General features: G+C 44.5%; 1 protein-coding gene across 1 annotated transcript in view; it reads right to left on the reverse strand.

Moving 5' to 3' along the window:
• CAPN5 (calpain 5) overlaps nt 1–23875 on the reverse strand; it is a 101503-nt gene that overhangs the window by 61614 nt on the left and 16014 nt on the right. The window contains exon 2 of the mRNA XM_063127244.1: nt 18473–18649. Coding sequence (XP_062983314.1) covers nt 18473–18634 — 162 coding nt within the window. The 5' untranslated portion in view covers nt 18635–18649. The remainder of the gene's footprint in view (nt 1–18472; nt 18650–23875) is intronic.

A 23875-nucleotide genomic window follows, 5' to 3' on the forward strand; every position in this document is an offset into this window, starting at 1 on the left:
CTCAAATTGAACACATTGGTACAACTTATTCTAGCCTCCTCCTCCTTCTTCTTCTTCTTCTTCTTCTGCTGCTGCTGCTCTGTATACCTTAGAAAGCAATCCTATGGCATCTAGACAGTGTCGGGAAGGAGGGGCATAGGATAGTTTGGATTCCTGGATCCGAGTTCAGAGACAGCACTCTGACCTCGGACCCAAGAGTCTGAGCTCCCCAACCCCCTCACAGCCACTGTGCAGAAAGAACCGCACCGGCTTCCTCTATGAGCTTGCCAACGCAAGCTCAGAGAGGAGGGAAACGGGGCAGTTCTATAGGCAGGGAAGGGAGAGGACTGCGCTGACTGGCCTATGAAGAATCCTCCATCTGCCCCTGCCTCCTTTCACCACCACCCCTCCACAGAGCTCCTGCTAGATGGGTGAAATCACCCATCTAACGAAAATGCATGGCGAGTGGAATGCAGAGACAATGATTACTTTCACGATCCTCCTGCCCTGCTAAGTTATTATTATTATTGCATTTATATCCCGCCTTTTTCCCTCCAAGGAACCCACGGTGGCGTACATAATCCTCCTCCTCTACATGTTATCCTCACAACAACAACCCTGTGAGGGAGGTTGGGCTGAGAGTCTGTGATTGGCCCAAAGTCACCCAGTGGGTTTCCATGGCTGAGTGGGGACTAGAACCCAGATCTCCCGACTCCTAATCCAACACTTTAGCCTGCACCCTCAGAGACTGATATACCATTTAGAGACCACTTAGAGACTTTTGATATTAAGTGGTATATAAGTAAAATAATTTATTTATTATTTATTATTTTATTTATTTACAATATTTATATCCCTCCCTATATCACTAAAATCTCAGGGCGGCGTACAGATAAAAACATACATTATTATTATTATTATTATTATTATTATTATTATTATTATTATTATTTCCCATCTTTTTCCCAATACTGGGACTCAAGGCGGCTTTACAAATTAAAACGTGTACAATTGAAACAGCTAGAGATATACAAAAATTAAAATAATAATTAAACAAGCTACAGTATTAAAACATATAAAAACATTTAAAATATTAATAATTTTTTAAAAATCCAACATATAAACAGTGCATTAACAAAGACCCAGACTACCCACTAAAGGCCAGACAGAACAAAAAGGTTTTAGTATGCCTCCGGAAACACACCAGGGAAGGAGACCGTCTAGCTTCCCTGGGAAGGGAGTTCCAGAGCCCCGGGGGCAGCCACCGAAAAGGCCCTCTCCTGCGTTCCCACCAGGCGTGCCTGTGATGGTGGTGGGACGAAGAGAAAGGCCTTGCCTGAACATCTCACAAGGACAGGAGAATATAAATATCCCGGTTTTGCAAGGCGCAAACACTAAAGGTGTCCCCACCTGATAACAATACTACTCAGCTACCTCTCTTGCTTTGGGAGAGGCAGACATCTCATAATTTTTTATTTAAAGCTGCCGCTCCCAGGCAAGGAATCACACATGTGTGCATGAGAGATGGAAAATAAAGTGGATCAAGAGCACAGCACAGGAGAAATTAGGGTTTTATCCTATAACCTCTTTGCTGTCTCCACCGACATTCTCACCCAGCCTATTTCAAAATAATTTTTAAGAGACCGGGACTTGGAGTTTGCAGTTCTCGAAGTCTTGTCCACCTTAGTCCCAAGATTTCAGCAGGCACCGGCCAGACATTTTCAAGCACATCTGCGCAACAATAAGGGCTAGAAACCTGGGGCTTTTAAAAAAAAGAAATGGAATGTTTTAATGAATGTTTTAATGAAAGCTAAGTTTCTCAGAAAGAAACTGCATCCACTACCACATTTGGCGCTCCCAATAATTATAACACAGATGGCTCTTCACTGCCTGCTGCGCACTGTATTTGCTTACACTGCAACGGCTTAATTTCTGTTGGCTTACAGTAAATCAGTCATAAGTTCAGTTCTTCCTTCAAAAAACGGAGAGGAAAAAAAAAAGCTTAACTAGAATATTTAAACTCCCATTGGATCCCTTTGAATTTCTAAAACAGTCTTATATTTAACAGTCTGGATGGGGAGAGCGGGCTGGAAATGAAAAAGAAGCAGGACACCAGCACGGTGTGTCCGTGTGCATGTATGCGTCCTGGGGCAGAGCCCTAGAGACCAGGCAAAAACTTGAAGAAATTTAATACCAGTGGAAGGTGGTGGCTCTGATGTCAGTGAGGCGGTGTGTCAGCACCACGTTTCAGTCAGAACCAACCAGAAACTCTTTTTTTTTTTTTTTTAATAATTAACTTTTTATTTAAAATAAAATAGACAAACTTTCCCAAAACAAACCACAAACACAAAAAAAGGAAAGGAAAGGAACAGACGACAAAAAAGTATATCTTAAACAATTTGCTGTAAATAATTAGTCTTCCCTTAAATATTACATATATATAGAAAGCCAACATATAACTTCCCCTTTCGTGCTCCCCTATCCCAAGACCGTCTACCTTTCTAACTTATCCTGTCATCCAAAACTGATATGATTCTTTTGAGGTTTCATAGAATCATAGAATAGCAGAGTTGGAAGGGGCCTACAAGGCCATCGAGTCCAACCCTCTGCTCAATGCAGAAATCCACCCTAAAGCATCCCTGACAGATGGTTGTCCATCTGCCTCTTGAACGTCTCTAGTGTGGGAGAGCCCACAACCTCCCTAGGTAACTGGTTCCATTGTCGTACTGCTCTAACACTCAGGAAGTTTTGCCTGATGTCCAGCCGGAATCTGGCTTCCTTTAACTTGAGCCCGTTATTCCGTGTCCTGCACTCTGCAAGGATTGAAAAGAGATCCTGGCCCTCCTCTGTGTGACAACCTTTTAAGTTTTTTAAGAGTGCTCTCATGTCTCCCCTCAATCTTCTCTTCTCCAGGCTCAACATGCCCAGTTCTTTCAGTCTCTCTTCATACGGCTTTGTTTCCAGACCCCTGATCATCCTGGTTGCCCTCCTTTCTTTTTAAAAAACACATAGTCTTTCTTTTTTTAAAAAAACCTTTCTTTTTTAAAAACACACATAGTCTACCAATGTCTTCCACTCATCTACAAAATCACTTCGCTTCCCTAAACCTTTTTTTTTATTCTTCGGCTACAAGTCAATTTATCATTAATAGCTATCTCCCAAACTTCCTTATACCATTCCTCTAATTCATAATTTTTTGCTATCTTCCATTTCCTTGCTATTATTAACCTTGCGGCCGTTAAAAAAATTGTAATCAAATCTTTAATTGCTTGAGTACAGTTTACACCCTCGTATATTGATAACAGCGCTATATCCGGGGATTCCTCTAACCTAATTCCTGTTATTGCTGTTATTTCTTTGAATACTATATGCCAAAAATTCTGTACATATCTACAAGCCCACCACATATGGACATACGTGCCAATTTCTTGACATCCCCTCCAACATAAAACAGAATGCTTCTTGTCCACCTGATTTAATCTTACTGGAGTTAAATACCATCTCCAAACTAATTTGTAATAATTTTCCTTTATTCTCACTGACATACTTTTTAAATTTCGTAAATTCCATATTTTACTCCAACCTTGATTGGTTGTTTTTCGTATTAAATCCTCATCCCATATTACCAACCAGAACTCTAAAGGAGCTGCCCCAGGTGCTGGACCCTATACCCAAAGAAGGTTCAGCACCTTGGATAAATCCTTTTATGTCCTGGATGGTTCTGATTGAAACTCGGAGCAGATTCAGCGCCCCCTGGACACTGGAGCCACCAGCCTCCACTGCTTAGTTCAAATGATGATGGTGGAACTGAGGGCGGTGGGGGGGGGAGGAGAACAGTGAGGTCACAAAGACATTAAGTACAGAAAGTTCTGTGGCCGAGGATCGTAACAGTGATCATTCATAGTGCAGCTGTTGCTGACGAGAAGCATTCTGCCACAAATTGAGCCAATTAATGCAGCTGGGTGATAAAAATCCGTTATCCCAATTCAAGCCTCAGGCATTAGAATTGAACTTTTTCATTCACTCTAACTCAGCCACACACACACCCATCTCCCTTTGGAGCCTCTTTGCTCCACAATGGCCACTTTAAGATCAGGGATGGAGTGTCCTGAGACAATAGAGTTTTCTCCCACTGGTTTGTGAATGTTCTTTTCCCCAAAGAAATGCAGAAGAATGCAGAAGAGCACTGCAGACAGGTATCACGCTGGAAGAAGAGCAAGGGAATACTGTGGGTGACATCCGGGGTCTGGAAACAAAGCCCTATGAGGAGAGGCTGAAAGAACAGGGCATGTTGAGCCTGGAGAAGAGAAGATTGAGGGGAGACCTGATAGCACTCTTCAAATCCTTGAAAGGTTGTTACACAGAGGAAGGCCAGGATCTCTTCTCAATCCTCCCAGAGTGCAGGACACGGAATAATAGGCTCAAGTGACAGGAAGCCAGATTCCGGCTGGACATCAGGAAAAACTTCCTGACTGTTAGAGCAGTACGACAATGGAACCAATTACCCAGGGAGGTTGTGGGTTCTCCCACTCTAGAGGCATTCAAGAGGCAGCTGGACAACCATCTGTCAGGGATGTTTTAAGGTGGATTCCTGCATTGAGCAGGGGGCTGGACTCGATGGCCTTATAGACCCCTTTCAACTCTACTAGTCTATGATTCTATGATTGCTGCCTAGGGTAATCTATATATAGGCGGGCATAAATTTAATAAATAAATAAAATAAGTTATTAGCTCCTGTAATATTTATTTATTTATTTATTTATTACATTTTTATACCGCCCAATAGCCAAAGCTCTCTGGGCGGTTCACAAAAATTAAAACCACAATAAAACAACCAACAGGTTAAAAGCACAATTACAAAATACAGTATAAAAAGCACAACCAGGATAAAACCACGCAGCAAAATTGATATAAGATTAAAATACAGAGTTGAAACAGTAAGATTTAAATTTAAGTTAAAATTCAGTGTTAAAATATTGAGAGAATAAAAAGGTCTTCAGCTGGCGACGAAAGCAGTACAGTGTAGGCGCCAGGCAGACCTCTCTGGGGAGCTCATTCCACAACCGGGGTGCCACAGCGGAGAAAGCTCTCCTCCTAGCAGCCACCTGCCTCACTTCCTTTGGCAGGGGCTCACGGAGAAGGGGAGGAGGCGTTCCTTCAGATAACCTGGCCCCAAACCGTTTAGGGCTTTAAATGTCAATACCAGCACTTTGAATCGGGCCCGGACCTGGACTGGCAGCCAATGAAGCTGGAAAAGGACTGGCGTAATGTGATCTCGCCGGCCAGTCCCTGTTAGTAAACGGGCTGCCCTGTTTTGTACCAGCTGAAGCTTCCGGACCGTTTTCAAAGGCAGCCCCACGTATAACGCATTGCAGTAATCCAAGCGAGAGGTTATCAGAGCATGGATCACTGTAGCTAGGCTATCTCTGTCCAGATAAGGGCGTAGTTGGTATATCAGCCTAAGCTGATAAAAGGTGCGCTTTGCCACTGAGTTCACCTGTGCCTCAAGTGACAGTTCTGGATCCAAGAGCAGCCCCAAACTACAGACCCGATCCTTTAGGGAGAGTGCAACCCCGTCCAGGACAGGGCAAACATCACCTCGCTGGACAGATGAACCACCCGCTAACAGTACCTCCGTCTTGTCTGGATTGAGTCTCAGTTTGTTAGCCCTCATCCAGTCCATTACCGTGCCCTGGCACTGGTTCAGAACAGTCCCTGCCTTACCTGGGTTTGATGAAAAGGAAAGGTTTTCAGAGTAGATATGAGGACAGAGCTGGCATCCGTTGCAGGGTTTGGCCACAATATGCATAAAATTTGTAAATGCTGATTTGCATGTATAGATGCAAATTTTGAAACAATCCTAATTTAAATAGAAATAGAATCCATAGTGTGGAAGACGGTGACTTGTGTCCTTTGCTGTCCAGGTGTCACTGATGGGCAATGTTAAAGCTCAGCTCTGCCTTCTGACATTTCTTTGCCTTTAAACTGGGCAGCTCATCAAATAGTAGGTGCCTTCAAAAGCTCTTCAAATACAGGATTATCCTATTGTAAAAGGGGACACTTTGGGCCACCCCACATCTGGCACAGGCCTAATCTGGATTTGGGGGGGGGGGGGCGCTGTGGCTGCTACGTTGTTTTATTCCACTTCTTAAGAGGGGAATCCCAATTGCAAGATGCAAAGACTATCTAACATCTAGTGAGATTCTTAAGAGTTGCTCAAAGCTTTCTGACCCCCTAAGAGCAGCCACAATTAACTGCTTTTTTTTTACTGCTCCGTGCATTAAGAGAATCTTGGGCAGTAAATCTTAGGTGACGGGTTTGCTAGGGCAAACAACGGCAAAATTTATAGCCGAGCCAAACAACAACAGCAGCAGAAGATGCTGAGAGGTTTCCGTCTTCATATAAAAGCCAAGATTGCAACATGACGCTTGCAATCTCCTATAAGATGCAGGCTATTAGTTGGTGGGGCTGTGGGGACAGAAGGAAGATGAGAGGGGAGAACACACAAAGAAATTTGGAGGGATGGTTGGGAAATAATGGTGCCTTGTTATGGGATAAAATCTAAACTGTTTTAGGGGCGGTCTCCACATGGCCCTTGAGTGAACCCGTTATCTTCTTCGAGCATCAAACGCAAGCCTGCACCAGGCCCTATTGGCTGCATAAAGCAAGCAGCTCTGTAGCTAGAGCAAGAACTCTGCCAGAATCATGCATGGTGTGGAGAAGATGGACCGGGAGACATTTTTCTCCTTCTCTCATAATACTAGAACCCAATGGGGTCATTCCATGAAGCTGATGGGTGGGAGATTCAGGGCAGAGAAAAGGAAGTCCTTCTTCACACAGCGCAGAGTTAAACTATGGAATTCACTGTCACAAGATATAGGGACAGCCGCCAATTTGGATGGCTTTGAAAGGGAGTTGGATAAATTTCTGGAGGAGAAGGCTATCAACGGCTACTAGCCCTGATGGTTGTGTCCTATTTCCAGAATCCAAGGCACTAAGCCTGTGTGCACCAGTTGCTTGGGAACATGGGTGGGAGGGTGTTGTTGCACCGTATCCTCCTTGTGTAGGGTGACCATCTGAAAAGGAGGACAGGGCTCTTGTGTCTTTAACAGTTGCATAGAAAAGGGAATTTCAGCAGGTCTCATTTGTATATATGGAGAATCTGGTAAAATTCCCTCTTCATCACGACAGTTAAAGGTGCAGGAGCAATACTGGAGTGACCAGATTTAAAAGAGGGCAGGGCTCCTGCAGCTTTAAGTGCTGTGATGAAGAGGAAATTTCACCAGGTTCTCCATATATACAAATGACACCTGCTGAAATTCCGTTTTCAATGCAACTGTTAAAGATACAGGAGCCCTGTCCTCTTTTTCATATGGTCACCCTATCCTTGTGGGTCCCTGGTTGACAGCTGGTTGGCTGCTGTGTGAACAGGGTGTTGGACGAGATGGACCCTCGGTCTGATCCAGCAGGGCTCTTCTTATGTTCTTATGTAAACCTCTGCAGGCCAAGGTTCAGTCTGGCTCTCCTCTTTCATCCAACCTCACTACCTTTGCATCAAAGGGTGTTTACAAAACGGGAAAGGATTCAGAGGCCTGGCAGACAAATCCCACGCTAGGAGCTCAAAAGGAACGTGAAATGTTAAGACAGAAAAGAAGATCTTGTGATGCCAGCCTCAAGCCAAACTGGGAGTATGGTAGCAACCAGAACTGTACACAGTATTCTAAGTGTGGTCGCACCATAGAAGAAAACTACTAAGGGGGAAAGCACATTCTAAGGGGGAAAGCTCCTGCCCCCAGTGGCCCCTTAATTAGGGTGACCATATTTTGGAAACCAAAAAGGAGGACAACATGGTCACCATGTTAAAATAATTTTTAAAAAATATTTTTAAAACCTCAAACTTTTTTAAAAAACTCAATGGATGGACAGATCTGTTTCAAACTTGGCGTAGCTAAAATCCTTGTTAAGAGCAATCATGGTGCCAAGTTTCATCTCTTTATCTTTAAAAATAACATTTTTTTTTTAAATCCTCACATTTTAAAAAATTCCTAAAAATCAATGGATGAACAGATCTGTTTCAAATTTGGTATGGCTAAAGCTCTACCTAAAAGCTATCATGGTGCCAACTTTCATCTCTTTATCTTTAAAAATGATGATTTTAAAAATAATAATTTTAAAACCTCAATTTTTAAAAAATCCCTAAAAAATCAACAGATGAATGGATCTGTTTCAAATTTGGTATGACAAAAGCCCTTCCTAAGAGCTACCATCGTACCAAGTTTCATGTCTTTATCTTAAAAAATGACAGAGTTATAAGCATTTTTGTTAATTCCCATTAGAGCTGCTCTTTGAAGAAAATCCGGATTTCCCCTCCCCCTCCCGGACTTGCCATCAAATCTCCGGACAAATCCAGTCATATGGTCACCCTACCTTAATAAAATTGTGCAGTGGATGACTATTGAGGCAGTATAAATCATTATTACTACAGAGACTGGGCAAGCCAACGCAAGCCTCTAGAAACGAGATTAGGGACAAGCATGAAATGTCGCAGCAGGCAGGGTCTTCATGGCCACAAACGTTGGTTTGACTATCAAGGCCAAACTCTGTGCCTCTCTGCCTGGTGCCATCTAGCCAACAGTGGAATCACAGGGACTAGAAGCTTGATGAGAGATTTCTAGTCTGGTATTAATCTAACCACTGTTCCATTCACTGTTAAATATTCCACTGCCAATTCTCTACATCATCTGCACAGATTCCAAGCCAGACTTTCCACTTCGACTTTCGTTCAGTGGTATCTGAGCAAGAATTCAAGATTCTGCCTTACATAAGAACACAAGGAAAACAATGCTGAGAACCGCTGTGGTGGTGTGGTCAGAGTGTTAGACTTGAACAGGAGAAGGCTTGGGTTGTGATGCTCACTGGGTGACTTTGGACCAGTCACTGACTCTCAGCCAACCTACCTCACAGGGTTGTTGTTGTGAGGATAAATGCCTTTGAAGACAGTTCGGAAGCTGCAGCTCGTGCAAAATGCAGCAGCCAGATTGATTTTGGGAACCAGAAGGTTTGACCATATAACACCTGCTCTGGTCCGCTTGCACTGGCTGCCTGTATGTTTCCGAGCCCAATTCAAGGTGCTGGTTTTGACCTATAAAGCCTTACACGGCTTGGGACCACAATACCTGACGGAATGCCTCTCCTGACGTGAATATACCTGGTCACTACGTTCAACATCTAAGGTCCTCCTCCGGGTGCCTACTCCGAGAGGGGCTCGGAGTGTGGCAACAAGGGACAGGGCCTTTTCGGTGGTGGCCCGCAGACTGTGGAATGATCTCCCTGACGAGGCTCGCCTGGCGCCAACGCTGCTATCTTTCCGGCGCCAGGTTAAGACTTTCCTCTTTGCCCAGGTATATGGCGGCACATCTTAATCACCCACATGTTTAGTTTTAAATCGGCTTTTAATGCTTTATGTGTGTATGCTCTGTGTTTTAGAATTTTAAATTTTGTATACTCGTTTTTATCTTAATTTTAGAATTTATGTAAACCGCCCAGAGAGCCCTGGTATATAAGTGCAATAAATAAATATAAATTAAATAAATTAATATGAAAGGAGAAATCCAAAACAAAACCAATCAGGCCTGAAAAGCAAGCGAACCATTTTGCTTTAGAACTTCACAACGTAGTCCAGCATTCTGTTCACACCGTGGCCAACTAGCTGTCGACCAGGGACCCACAAGCAGGACACGGATGCAATGGCACCCTCCCACCCATGTTCCCCAGCAACTGGTGTATATAGGCTTATTGCCTCATATTTCCACCAAACAGGTTTGCTCAAGAATTTGCCATCCGTCAACCTCCGATACAGATCAGAGATGCCCTAAATTAAAGAAGCATTAAAAGAAGTCGTGGCATAATTGAAACAGTGATTCTTCCTGTAAAATCTTTAACAAGAAAACACCCCTTCCCGGGGGGCTGACCATAACTGAGTGGTAGAAGCATCTCCTTTGTATGCAGAAGGATCCGGATTGAATCCGTAACATCTCCAGCTAAAAAAGATCAGCTAACGCAGCCTTCCTCAACCTGGGGCGCTCCAGATGTGTTGGACTACAACTCCCAGAATGCCCCAGCCAGCTGGCTGGGGCATTCTGGGAGATGCAGTCCAACACATCTGGAGTGCCCCAGGTTGAGGAAGGCTGAGCTAACGGGAAATTGCCAAAGCTGCTGCCAATAAAACTAGACAAGACTGGGCTAGACAGACAAATTGACCTTACATGAAGCTGCTCTCTTTGTTGACAGTACTGATGAAATAAGTGGAGGCTGGTGGCTCTGATATCAGTGGGGCAGTGAATCCACTCTGGGTTTCAGTCAGAAGCAATCAGAACTCTAAAGGAGCTATTCAATAGCTTCTTTAGAGTTCAGACTGGTTCTGACTGAAACCCAGACCCATTGACATTTGAGCCACCAGCCTCCACTGGATGAAGTAAAGAACATAAAAACGTAAGAAGTGTCATGCTGGATCACACCAAGGGTCCATCTAGTCCAGCACTCTGTTCACACAGTGGCCAACCATCCATCGGCCAGGGACCAACAAAGCAGGACATGGTGCACCAGTACCCTCCCACCCATGTTCCCCAGCAACTGGTGCACACAGGCTTACTGCCTCGAATACTGGGGATAGCACACAACCATCAGGGCTAGTAGCCATGGATAGCCTTCTCCTCCAGGAATTCATCCAACCCGCTTTTACAGCTATCCAAATCGGTGGCCATCACTACATCTTGTGGTAGTGAGTTCCATAATTTAACTATGCGCTGTGTGAAGAAGTACTTCCTTTTATTTGCCCTGAATGTCCCACCAGTCAGCTTCATGGAATGACCCAGGTTCTAGTATTTTGAGATCCACATTGTATCCACATTCTCCATACCATGCATCATTTTGTACACCTCTATCATGTCTCCCCTTAGCCTCCTTTTTCCAAGCTAAACAATCCCAGTTGATGTAACCTTCCCTCATAGGGGAGATGTTCCAGCCCCTTTTCTGCACTTTTTCCAGCTCTATAATATCCTTTTTTAGGTTTGGCGACCAGAACTGTACACAGTATTCTAAGTGTGGTTGCACCATATAAGAAAACTACAAATATTACACACACACACACACAGGCCATAAATAGGTTACTTATGTGAGAATGTGGCATCTACCTCCTCAATGGTCAGTTTTTTCAGCCCAGTCTTTATCTGCGCTACCTTGGTACAGGTCTAACGGGTTTTTCAGCATACCTGAGAGGACAGAGCCTACAGAATTCTAGGAACCCTGGCTGATTAACAACACACACAGTTACACAAAACCTGTTTTTGCCTTGTGGCAAGGAGTAAAACACGCCCCAGAGCTCAAGTTCCTATTGCTGTTGGAGGAAGGGTGACTCCATAGGAACCAGAGCAGCAGTGGGCCATTGTCAGGGTTGCAGGATTTACTTTGGGGGATATTTTTTTTTGTACATTTCCAGAGGGTAGCCATGTTAGTCAATGGTAGCAAACACAAGAAAGAGTCTTGTGGCACCTTAAAAAGTAACATCAGAACAAATTTTTTAGTCTTTGAGGTGCCACAAGACTCTTCCTCGTGTTTTGAGTGGGTTTTTTTTTAAACTACGACTCTGATGGTACAAAAAAACATACACTCAAGAATTAAAGAATTCCAAGCCCAGGAATGTGTTCTAGGTACCATGAATGAAAGGAACCTCCCTTTTATCATCTCCATGGCCCTCTCCAAAGACTTTGCTGGCACCTTCTTTGAAGGAGAAGAGTTTAATTTGCAGTGCCTTTCCCTCCACATTCATGGCACCTTCTTTGAGAGGGCCTTTTCAGTGGTGGCCCTCCGATTCCGGAACAATCTCCCCGGCAAGGCTCGTCTGGCGCAAACAGTTACTTTTTCGGCGCCAGGAACACTTTTCTCTTCTCCCAAGCATTTAGCAGCATATGCTGAGTTCTTTTTCTTAACTGACTCCAGAATAGTTGTTTTTAAATGAATATTGCTTGTTTTCATGCTTTTTATGGTTTTAAATTTTGTATATTTGTTTGTAATGTTCACTGTTTGTAATCTTTGTAAACCGCCCAGACAGCTTCAGCTTGGGGCGGTATATAAATGTAATAAATAAATACTAATAATAATTTGACCAGGGGATCCCCAAACCCAACACTGTGAACCTTCTCTGGAAGGGAAAGCTGCCGTTAAGAATGGAAGAATTGTCTTATCTCCACAGCTATGACGCGCCAGCCCAAAACTGAAGCAAAAATGAATCCGCTCACTCAGGGCCTTCTCTTCTCACAGCACTCATGGCTTCCCTCCTCCCTCCCTTCACCAAATCAGACAATTGCTTCATTATCCTTCTTGAAATTCAAGAGCTTTTTGTCTGGAGGAATTGCAGCTGAATCAAGACAAGCAATTGGGGGCGGGTGTGTGTGGAAGAAGGGGGAAAGAGATTTCTCTTCAGAAATATACGATTATGTAGTCCTCCAGAAAGAGAAGTAACTCGGAGATTAAAATGAATACATTAAGATTGTTTGGAGACACAAACGTGATGCCAAATGGCCCGTCTTTAGGAAGATGGAACATGGCAACTCGGGGTTTTTTTAAAAAATTCTCATTCGTCCAAATAGGCTGGACATGTGAGAAGTGACCTTCTATGGCAATGAACCATTAGCAAACCCACATCCTAGATGGGCAGAACAGCTGAGGCGGCTTCCCAAGACATAACGCTACAGCTTGGGTGACCATATGAAAAGGACTGCGCTCCTGTATCTTTAACAGTAGTACTGAAAAGGAAATTGCACCAGATGTCATATTATTATTATTTTATTTATTACCTGCCTCTCCCTCTGGATTGAGGCAGGGAACAACATTAAACACAAAAATATCATAAAATGCATAAGACTGATTAAAAACATATAAAACTGATATTAAAATAACAATTGAGCATCTTAAAATTCATCTCGGTAGGCCTGCCGGAAGAGATCAGTCTTAATGGCTTTCTTAAACTCAGGAATACTTTGTTCAACTCAGAAAGCACCTGGTGAAATTCCTTCTTAATCACAACAGTTTAAGCTGCAGGAGCTATATTAGAATGACCAGATGCAAAAGAGGGCAGGGCTCCTGCAGCTTTAACTGTTGTGGTGAAGAGGGAATTTCACCAGGTGCTGCATGCCTACAAATGACACCTGCTGAAATTCCCTTTTCAGTACAACTGTGAAAGATACAGGAGCCCTGTCCTCCTTTTCATAGGGTCACCCTAGCTACAGCATGTCACAAAAGATCCACAGTCTTCAGTCGTCCTTACAAGTATGGCAGTATTGCGCCCATATTGCAGGTTGCATGACCGAGGCTGAGAAAATGGAGGCTCGCCTAAAGCTACTCCTGCGGTTTGAAGTAGGAACAATGTGTCCAAAGACGGAGTTTGGTCTCAGGAGGGTTCCTCCCTCACTTTAAGATCCAGATGTCTCCTCAGAAAAAGCAGAAAACCATCCCGTAAGCCAGATTTCTCCAACCTGATGCCTTCCAGATGTGTTGACTACAAATCCTATCAGTCCCTGTGTTGGGATAACGGGTGCTGTCATCCCAAACTGTAAAGCACTAGGCTGGGGAAGGTGCCATAAGCCATGGCAAGGAGGGAAAAAACAAATAAAGCCGCAAAACTTACGATATATCTAACTTGGCACCAAACCACAGTGTATTAAATTTGGATGCCAGTGAAGCGAAGAGACCGTAGGAGTGGAATGTACATATCTTTACTAGCTACAAAATGTCCTGAGGACAAGAGGCCTCAAAAGAGAGCTCACAGAATTTAAGGCACAGCAGACGATCGTAAAAAAAACCCACCACCGTGACCCACAACAACAGAGCCAAGCAGGAAACGACTCGATTTAAGACCTCGCTCAAGTAGAAACAAGGACACCCAGGGTTGCCAACTGAACCGGAAAAAGTGGCCTTCCTGGACCGGTTGCCAGAAAAACAAATGTCTTTTTCCAGCTTCTGCTGCAGCAAAGGTAGGCCCAGGCTTTGTGTATCTGTATCATCATCATCATCATCATCATCATCATCAGTATTTCTCTTTTCTCTCTTGTGGTGGTTTTTCTCTCCTCCTCCTCCTCCATCATTCATTGCATTTCTATACCGCTCCATAGCTGAAGCTTTCTGGGCCGTTCACAATGATTAAACACCATTAAAATATGTTATATAAAGTGAAAAACCATTTACATAAAAACATATAGACAGACAGTGCACACAGACGCGCGTGCGTACACACACACCAAACTGAAACGCATTTCAGCACATGCGAAAGTGCGTACTGGACACAAATTTCACTGCAGCTATTGGTGCTCAGAGGCTGCCCTGAAGGCTGATGTCTGACAGTCCTTCATCATCAAACAACTAGACTAATAAAATGGAACCGAAATAAAAAAATAAGAATGGGTCTGTTTGTTACTCAGAATTCTCTGCCAAGGATGCACTGACCATTGCCTCAGCCATCCCCAGCTGTAAAACGCCGGCACACGCCTTCTAGAATCTTTTCCCACATCTTCGGTATATACTTTATAGTTCCTGTTTGGCACACTTAGAATCCAGGCTTTTCTCTGCTGCTGAGCCCCAAGAAGCTGGCAACTCTAGAGAAGGCTGCAGAATTATCCCCAACATCTCAATCTGCTGGAGTAGCTGATGGGATCGAGTTATGAGCAGTCAGGATGGAAAATTGGGAGAAATTCTTGGATCGCGAAGGGGTGCAATCATATGCATGTTCAGACAGAAAAAGGCCTATAATCCCATGCATGTTCAGGCAGGGAAAAAAGTCTACGACTCCCAGCATGCCCCAGCCAGCCATGGCAAAATCTGGCCCTACAGGGGTGCAAATCCCAGAAGGCCATACCACTTCCCTTGGCTAGAGTGACCAGATGGAAAGGAGGACAACGCTCCTGTATCTTTAACAGGTGTCATTTGTAGGCATGCGGCAACAGGTGAAATTCCCTCTTCATCACAGCAGTTAAAGCTACAGGAGCCCTGCCTAGAGTGACCAGATACAAAAGGGAGCAGGGCTCCTACAGCTTGAACTGTCGTGATGAAGAGGGAATTTCACCAGGTGCTGCCTGCATACAAATGACACCTGCTGAAATTCCCTTTTCTATACATCTGTTAAAGATACAGGAGCCCTGTCCTCCTTTCCATGTGGTCACCCTTCCCAGCTTTGGTACATACTAAAAAGGCTGCAATGCCTACAGCTTAGTAACTAGCAGTACAAGATTTAAGCTAACATGGGCTGATATTTTTGGCATGTTGGACCGGCCCCTTTTGCTCAGCCCACTTCTTGAGCAGAAGACCTGTGGTCTTCTTGGAAATGGAATTTGGCCGTTTGACTCAAAGAGGTTCTGAATCGCATTATGGACTAACCATTCTTCCTCTCAGCAGATGAAAAATATGCCTTGGAGAACAGCGGGTTCCAACCTTTCTGCCTATAAAGAACCTTCCCCACATCATCAATTGAAGGGAACATGCCTGCACGTCTTGGGACATGTTCCAAGAAGCTCACACAAATTCACACGGAATGCCTGCCGAGATGATGGTACGAACAAAGTTGCACCCAGGAACAGATTTAGCACTCCACCGTAGCTGTGCAACAGTGGTACGAGGTTGGGCAAACTGCCTTTCACAGCATATGTGCTGGGTAGGAAGTGTTCAAGAAACCAGTGGACAGTTTTCAAGGAGAGGTGTCCTATGGTTACAGCAGGATTGGGTCGGGTGAGAAACCTATTCCGTTGGGTTTTTGTGTGTAGAATCATAGAATAGCAGAGTTGGAAGGGGCCTACAAGGCCATCGAGTCCAACCCCCTGCTCAATGCAGGGATCCACCCTAAAGCATCCCTGACAGATGGTTGTCCAGCTGCCTCTTGAAGGCCTCTAGTGTGGAAGAGCCCACAACCTCCCTAGGTAACTGAGTCCATTGTCGTACTGCTCTAACAGTCAGGAAGTTTTTCCTGATGTCCAGCTGGAATCTGGCTTCCTTTAACTTGAGCCCATTATTCCGTGTCCTGCACTCTGGGAGGATCGAGAAGAGATCCTGGCCCTCCTCTGTGTGACAACCTTTTAAGGATTTGAAAAGTGCTCTCATGTCTCCCCTCAATCTTCTCTTCTCCAAGCTAAACATGCCCAGTTCTTTCAGTCTCTCTTCATAGGGCTTTGTTTCCAGACCCCTGATCATCCTGGTTGCCCTCCTCTGAACATGCTGCAGCTTGTCTGCGTCCTTCTTGAATTGTGGAGCCCAGAACTGGAGGCAATACTCTAGATGAGGCCTAACCAGGGCCGAATAGAGAGGAACCAGTATCTCACGCGATTTGGAAGCTATACTTCTATTGATGCAGCCCAAAATAGCATTTGCCTTTCTTGCAGCCACATTGCACTGTTGGCTCATATTCAGCTTGCGATCTATAACAATTCCAAGATCCTTCTCGTTTGTAATATTGCTGAGCCAAGTATCCCCCATCTTGTAACTGTGAATTTGGTTTCTATTTCCTAAATGTAGAACTAAAGTGTAGATTTCTCCCAATCCGCACCGCGCGTAAATGGGCCGGATGCTATTTGCATTTGGAAAGCCGTACATTTCCAGAGTGAAGACACATTCCGCAGGGTAGGAAAAACACATCCAAAAGAATGCGTACGTTTGAAAACTACGCATGTTTTAAAAAATTTGCAAAAATACTCTTTAGCCAATGGATGACTGCGTACCAAAAATATGCACACAAAAATGAGCTCATTTTTTTAAAAGTACGTCTCCAAAATCCACATGGATTCATCGGCATGGAACTGGCATGAAACGGACTGGAAGGTCTAGATCCATCAGGGGATTGATTCATCTGCGTGATTATCTATGCCAGTCAGGGTGGATAAAAATCAATGATTTTTAAATTCTTTTTTAAAAAAAATCGGATTTTTTAAATTTAAATCGGATTTTTTAAAATTTAAATCGGATTTTTTTAATAAAATGCTTTTTGAGGAAAAATCTACCTAAAGATAGTTTTCTGTTTAAGATACATTATAGTCCAAAGGTTATTCATCTTGAAATAAGGATTAGTTTTTAATTATGTAGCACGAGGCTGTATATTCATGCAATGCTTAAATTTTTGGGTAAATGAATTCCCTTAATCCATCCACAATGTCATGCTCTTCCAGAAGTTTCTGTAAGGTTATTGGACAATTTTTCTATCTAGAAGATATTATCACAGATGCTTGGTTTTACAGTTCTCAAAACTGTGAATTTGTGACTGCAGAGATCACAATCCCATTGTTCCTTTGCAAATCTATGTACACAGAATTAACCCCTGTGTACTTAGTGCTAAATTTCAAAAAAATCAATGAATAGGGTGCACTGTGTGGGGGGGGAGTCACATGATTAAATCGAGTCTTTCTGAGTAGTGATTTAAATCAAGATTTAAATCTCTATTCGGCCCTGGTTAGGCCTCATCTAGAGTTTTGCATCCAGTTCTGGGCTCCACAATTCAAGTAGGATGCAGACAAGCTGGAGCATGTTCAGAGGAGGGCAACCAGGATGATCAGGGGTCTGGAAACAAAGCCCTATGAAGAGAGACTGAAAGAACTGGGCATGTTTAGCCTGGAGAACAGCAGACTGAAGACATGATAGCACTCTTCAAATCCTTAAAAGGTTGTTACACAGAGGAGGGCCAGGATCTCTTCTCCATCATCCCAGAGTGCAGGACACAAAATAACGGGCTGAAGTTACAGGAAGCAAGATTCCGGCTGAACATCAGGAAAAACTTCCTGACTGTTAGAGTAGTACGACAATGGAACCAGTTACCTAGGGAGGTTGTGGGCTCTCCCACACTAGAGGCAGCTGGATAACCATCTGTCACGTATGCTTTAGGGTGGATTCCTGCATTGAGCGGGGGGTTGGACTCGATGGCCTTATAGGCCTCTTCCAACTCTACTATTCTGTGATTTAAATCAAATCCACTCTGATTCCAGTAAATGATCATGTTGAGGGAGGATCCATCATCCATGGCAGTTCATGAGAATCATGAACACCATCTGCATGGATCATTATCCACGCCTGTCCATCACCCAGCCTCTGCATGGATCATCTGCATCACGGAACAAGCGTGGATCATTCATCCGCATGGAACCAGCACAGAACAGACCTAAATGTGGAAAAAGGCAGAAGCCCATGGAAAAAGACTAAACAGTTCCGCCCATCACTAGAGCAGGAGAAAGCCCAAGACAGGGCAGGTCCTTGTGAAGATAAGATCACCACTTGCCACAGCATAGGCCAGCCTCGCCCAAATGGCCATGCTGGCTGGGGATAATGGGAGTTGTAGTCCAACACATCTAACAACAACAACAACAACAACAACACAAACCAAATTGTGGAAGGCTGGCCAATGCTTTCAAGTTCCTCTCCATAAACCCAACAACAAAGCATGGGCGTAATTCACAGTCCACCTGCTCACCTTCGGCCGCTTCCACTGCACGCCCTGAATCCGTGACTTGTAGAAGAGGGAATCGTCGTTGGCCGGGAAGAGAGGGTCCTCAAACAGCACTTTCTTCCGCTGGCAGTCCTTCTTCAAGGCAGCGTAGTTCTGGTTTTCATACGGCTTCACCGACGAAAACATCCTTCCCGGCAGCCACTAGAATTACAGAAGGAAGAAGGACGCCGCTGAGTCAGATCGGAAGGTCGGCACAAGACCAGAGTGGTCACAGCCTAGCATCAGAGCACCTGATTTGCACATGCGAGGTCTGGCTCCAGCAGCTGCAATCCAAAAGGATCTTGGATAAGCAGGGCTGGGGGAAGCATTTGGGAGCTACTGCCAGACAATATACACCCACCCCCCACCAGTGGTACAATTAAGTTGGAGTCCACCAGGGGAAGAGCCTTCAGTGTGGTGGCCCCCCTCCTATGGAACTCCCTGCCTCTGGAGGTCAGGCAGGCGCCAACTTTGTATTCCTTTCATCACCTCCTGAAAACGTCATTATTCCAGGAAGCCGTTCCTTAATGACCAGCCATGGTTCACTGTATATTTTGCTTCTTTTAAAATCTACTTTAAAGTGTTTTATTCTGTTTTTATTTTATCTTGTACAACCGTTCTGAAATTTTCAATAGGGAGCGGTATATAAATATTATAAATAAATATAGTCCCCAGATTTCGTGGCTTTATGGGGGGGGGAGACTGTTTAGAGGTCCACAACCAGGATGATCAGGGGTCTGAAAACAAAGCCCTATGAAGAGAGACTGAAAGAACTGGGCATGTTTAGCCTGGAGAAGAGAAGATTGAGGGAAGACATGAGAGCACTCTTCAAATACTTAAAGGGTTGTCCCACAGAGGAGGGCCAGGATCTCTTCCCGATCCTCCCAGAGTGCAGGACACGGAATCACGGGCTCAAGTTAAAGGAAGCCAGATTCCGGCTGGACAACAGGAAAAACTTCCTGACTGTTAGAGCAGTACGACAATGGAACCAGTTACCTAGGGAGGTTGTGGGCTCTCCCACACTAGAGGCCTTCAAGAGGCAGCTGGACAACCCTCTGTCAGGGATGCTTTAGGGTGGATTCCTGCATTGAGCAGGGGGTTGGACTTGATGGCCTTGTAGGCCCCTTCCAACTCTACTATTCTATGATTCTATGAACAACTGCACCATTCCATGCTTTACAACTGCTTCTAAATGCCTGATACGTTACAGCAAAAGGTGTTAGCTGAAGCAGATTAAGACGAAATACTCTGAGCCTCTGCAGGTTCCCATAGTAGCACCATTGTGACTACAGGAATAAAACAGAGGTTGTCCTCTTGACAGGCAGAGAACCAGTGAACAAGTAGGCATAAGAACATAAGAACTGCCATGCTGGATCAGACCAAGGGTCCATCTAGTCCAGCACTCGGTTCACACCGTGGCCAACCAGCCATCGGCCAGGGACCCACAAGCAGGACATGGTGCAACAGCATCCTCCCACCCATGTTCCCCAGCAATTGGTGCACACAGGCTTACTGACTCGGATACTGGAGGTAATACAGAGCCATCAATGGCTAGTAGCCATTGATAGCCTTCTCCTCCAGGAATTTATCCAACCCCCTTTTAAAGCCATCCAAATTGGTGGCCTTCACTACATCTTGTGGTAGTGAGTTCCATAATTTAATTATCCGCTGTGTGAAGAAGTCCTTCCTTTTATTTGTCCTGAATCTCCCACCAATCAGCTCCATTGGATGACCCTGGGTTCTAGTATTTTGAGAGAGGGAGAAAAATGTCTCCCTATCCGCATTCTCCACACCATGCATCATTTTGTCCACCTCTATCATGTCTCCCCTTAGCCTCCTTTTCTCCAAGCTAAACAATCCCAGCTGTTGTATCCTTCCCTCACAGGGAAGATGCTCCATCCCTTACATAATTTTAGTTGCCCATTTCTGCACTTTTTTCAGCTCTATAATACCTTTTTTTTTTAGGTGTGGCATCCAGAACCGTACACAGTATTTTAAGTGTGGTCGCACCATCGATTTGTATAAGGGCAGTATGATACTGGCCATTTTATTCTCAATTCCTTTTCTTATAATGCCTAACATGAAGTCTGCCTTCTTTACAACAGACGGACAGTGGGCAGGGGAATCTATTGCTCCTCTTCCTCATCACTGCCTTAGCCTGGCCAGAGGAAGAGGCAGGTGAGCAAGCAGGTTGCAATGCTGAAGATGACGAGCAAATCCAGGAGGCCTCTTATCAATGGGCCCCTACTGAGGTGTGGGCCTCTCGCAGGGGCCCCATCATAGAATCATAGAATAGCAGAGTTGGAAGGGGCCTACAAGGCCATCAAGTCCAACCCCCTGCTCAATGCAGGAATCCACCCTAAAGCATCCCTGGCAGAGGGTTGTCCAGCTGCCTCTTGAACGTCTCTAGTGTGGGAGAGCCCACAACCTCCCTAGGTAACTGGTTCCATTATTGTACTGCTCTAACGGTTAGGAAGTTTTTCCTGATGTCCCGCTGGAATCTGGCTTCCTTTAACATGAGCCCGTTATTCCGTGTCCTGCACTCTGGGAGGATCGAGAAGACATCCTGGCCCTCCTCTGTGTGACAACCTTTAAAGTATTTGAAGAGTGCTCTCATGTCTCCCTTCAATCTTCTCTTCTCCAGGCTAAACATGCCTATCCTTGACGCCAGACCTTAGGACAATCAAACCCTGATTATATCAGGAGTCAGGAAGAGGAGAAAAGCCGAAAGTGAGTATGTTCCACTGGGAGAGAATGGCATTTCCCCACTCTAATATCGCCCAGATTTAGATATTCTGCTCTGCACAGAAGACATCGGGATTTAGTAGCGGTTCTTGAACACGCTGGTCTTTTTCTTTTCTTTTCTTAATTAAAAAGGATTCCTGGCTCCAAGCCAAGGACTTCCTGATTAATTACTTTCTCTCAATAGCAGCTGGCAGTACAGGAGCAGACATGACTTTTCTCAGCCTGGAGGGAATCATAATTCCCTACCACCATAGGGGAAAGGAAAGGGGGGGAGAGAAATGGAAAGACCTGTGATTTCTCCATCAGTACAAGGCTGTTCAGACTTCCGTCTGGCCTCCCGTTGCTTCTTTTCTATGCTCATGCAGTCATAAGAACACGAGAAGCGCCCTGCTGGATCAGACCGAGGCTCCATCTAGTCCAGCACTCGGTTCACACAGTGGCCAACCAGCTGTTGACCAGGAACCCACAAGCAGGACATGGTGCAACAGCACCCTCCCACCCATGTTCCCCAGCAACTGGTGCACAAGGCTTCCTGCCTCTGATATTGGAGATAGCACATAGCCATCAGGACTAGTAGCCATGGATAGCCTTCGCCTCCTTTTCATATTTATTTATTTATTTATTACATTTTTATACCGCCCAATAGCCGAAGTTCTCTGGGCGGTTCACAAAAATTAAAACCATAATAAAACAACCAACAGGTTAAATTTGCAAATTTCAAATTTGGTATGGCTAAAGCTCTACCTAAAAGCTATCATGGTGCCAACTTTCATCTCTTTATCTTTAAAAATGACGATTTTAAAAATAATAATTTTAAAACCTTAATTTTTAAAAAAATCCCTAAAAAATCAACAGATGAACGGATCTGTTTCAAATTTGGTATGACTAAAGCCTTTCCTAAGAGCTACCATTGTACCAAGTTTCATGTCTTTATCTTAAAAAATGACAGAGTTATAAGCATTTTTGTTAATTCCCATTAGAGCTGCTCTTTGGAGAAAATCCGGATTTCCCCTCCCCCTCCCGGACAAATCTCCGGACAAATCCAGTCATATGGTCACCCTACCTTAATAAAATTGTGCAGTGGATGACTATTGAGGCAGTATAAATCATTATTACTACAGAGACTGGGCAGGCCAATGCAAGCCTCTAGAAACGAGATTAGGGACAAGCATGAAATGTCGCAGCAGGCAGGGTCTTCATGGCCACAAACGTTGGTTTGACTATCAAGGCCAAACTCTGTGCCTCTCTGCCTGGTGCCATCTAGCCAACAGTGGAATCACAGGGACTAGAAGCTTGATAAGAGATTTCTAGTCTGGTATTAATCTAAGCACTGTTCCATTCACTGTTAAATATTCCACTGCCAATTCTCTACATCGTCTGCACTGAGCCACAGATTCCAAGCCAGACTTTCCACTTCGACTTTCGTTCAGTGGCATCTGAGCAAGAATTCAAGATTCTGCCTTACATAAGAACACAAGGAAAACAATGCTGAGAACCGCTGTGGTGGTGTGGTCAGAGTGTTAGACTTGAACAGGAGAAGGCTTGGGTTGTGATGCTCACTGGGTGACTTTGGACCAGTCACTGACTCTCAGCCAACCTACCTCACAGGGTTGTTGTTGTGAGGATAAATGCCTTTGAAGACAGTTCGGAAGCTGCAGCTCGTGCAAAATGCAGCGGCCAGATTGATTTCGGGAACCAGAAGGTTCGACCATATAACACCTGCTCTGGTCCGCTTGCACTGGCTGCCTGTATGTTTCCAAGCCCAATTCAAGGTGCTAGTTCTGACCTATAAAGCCTTACACGGCTTGGGACCACAATACCTGACGGAACGCCTCTCCTGACGTGAATATACCTGGTCACTACGTTCAACATCTAAGGTCCTCCTCCGGGTGCCTACTCCGAGAGAGGCTCGGAGTGTGGCAACAAGGGACAGGGCCTTTTCGGTGGTGGCCCCCAGACTGTGGAATGATCTCCCTGACGAGGCTCGCCTGGCACCAACGCTGCTATCTTTCCGGCGCCAGGTTAAGACTTTCCTCTTTGCCCAGGCATATGGCGGCACATCTTAATCACCCACATGTTTAGGTTTTTTTAAACGGTTTTTAATGCTTTATGTGTGTATGTTCTGTGTTTTAGAATTTTAAATTTTATTTACTCGTTTTTATCTTAATTTTAGAATTTCTGTAAACAGCCCAGAGAGCCCCGGCAATGGGAGCGGTATATAAGTGCAATAAATAAATAAATAAATAAAATTAAAAGCACAAATACAAAATACAGTATAAAAAGCACAACCAGGATAAAACCACGCAGCAAAATTGATTTAAGATTAAAATACAGAGTTAGAACAGTAAAATTTAAATTTAAGTTAAAATTAAGTGTTAAAATACTGAGAGAATAAAAAGGTCAGCCTGCCCACGGGCCCAAGTCCAGTTCCCTCCTCCCTACAATCAGTGGGGGTTTCATGGGCAAACATTTGCAAAGCAACAGTTGACTGTGGAAATGAACTCAGAAGAAACTGTCTCAAATGCCCCCCCCCCCGCCCCCATTACCTTTGAAGCATGGGAAAATACATTATAGGGTCCTTTGCTTCTGTGCGAGGAGGGGGCAACTGGTGGGTGCTTGTGACAAAACGATATTTTGTGTTGT

The sequence above is a fragment of the Elgaria multicarinata genome, chromosome 5 (assembly GCF_023053635.1).
Source record: "Elgaria multicarinata webbii isolate HBS135686 ecotype San Diego chromosome 5, rElgMul1.1.pri, whole genome shotgun sequence".
NCBI classification, from domain to species: domain Eukaryota; kingdom Metazoa; phylum Chordata; class Lepidosauria; order Squamata; family Anguidae; genus Elgaria; species Elgaria multicarinata.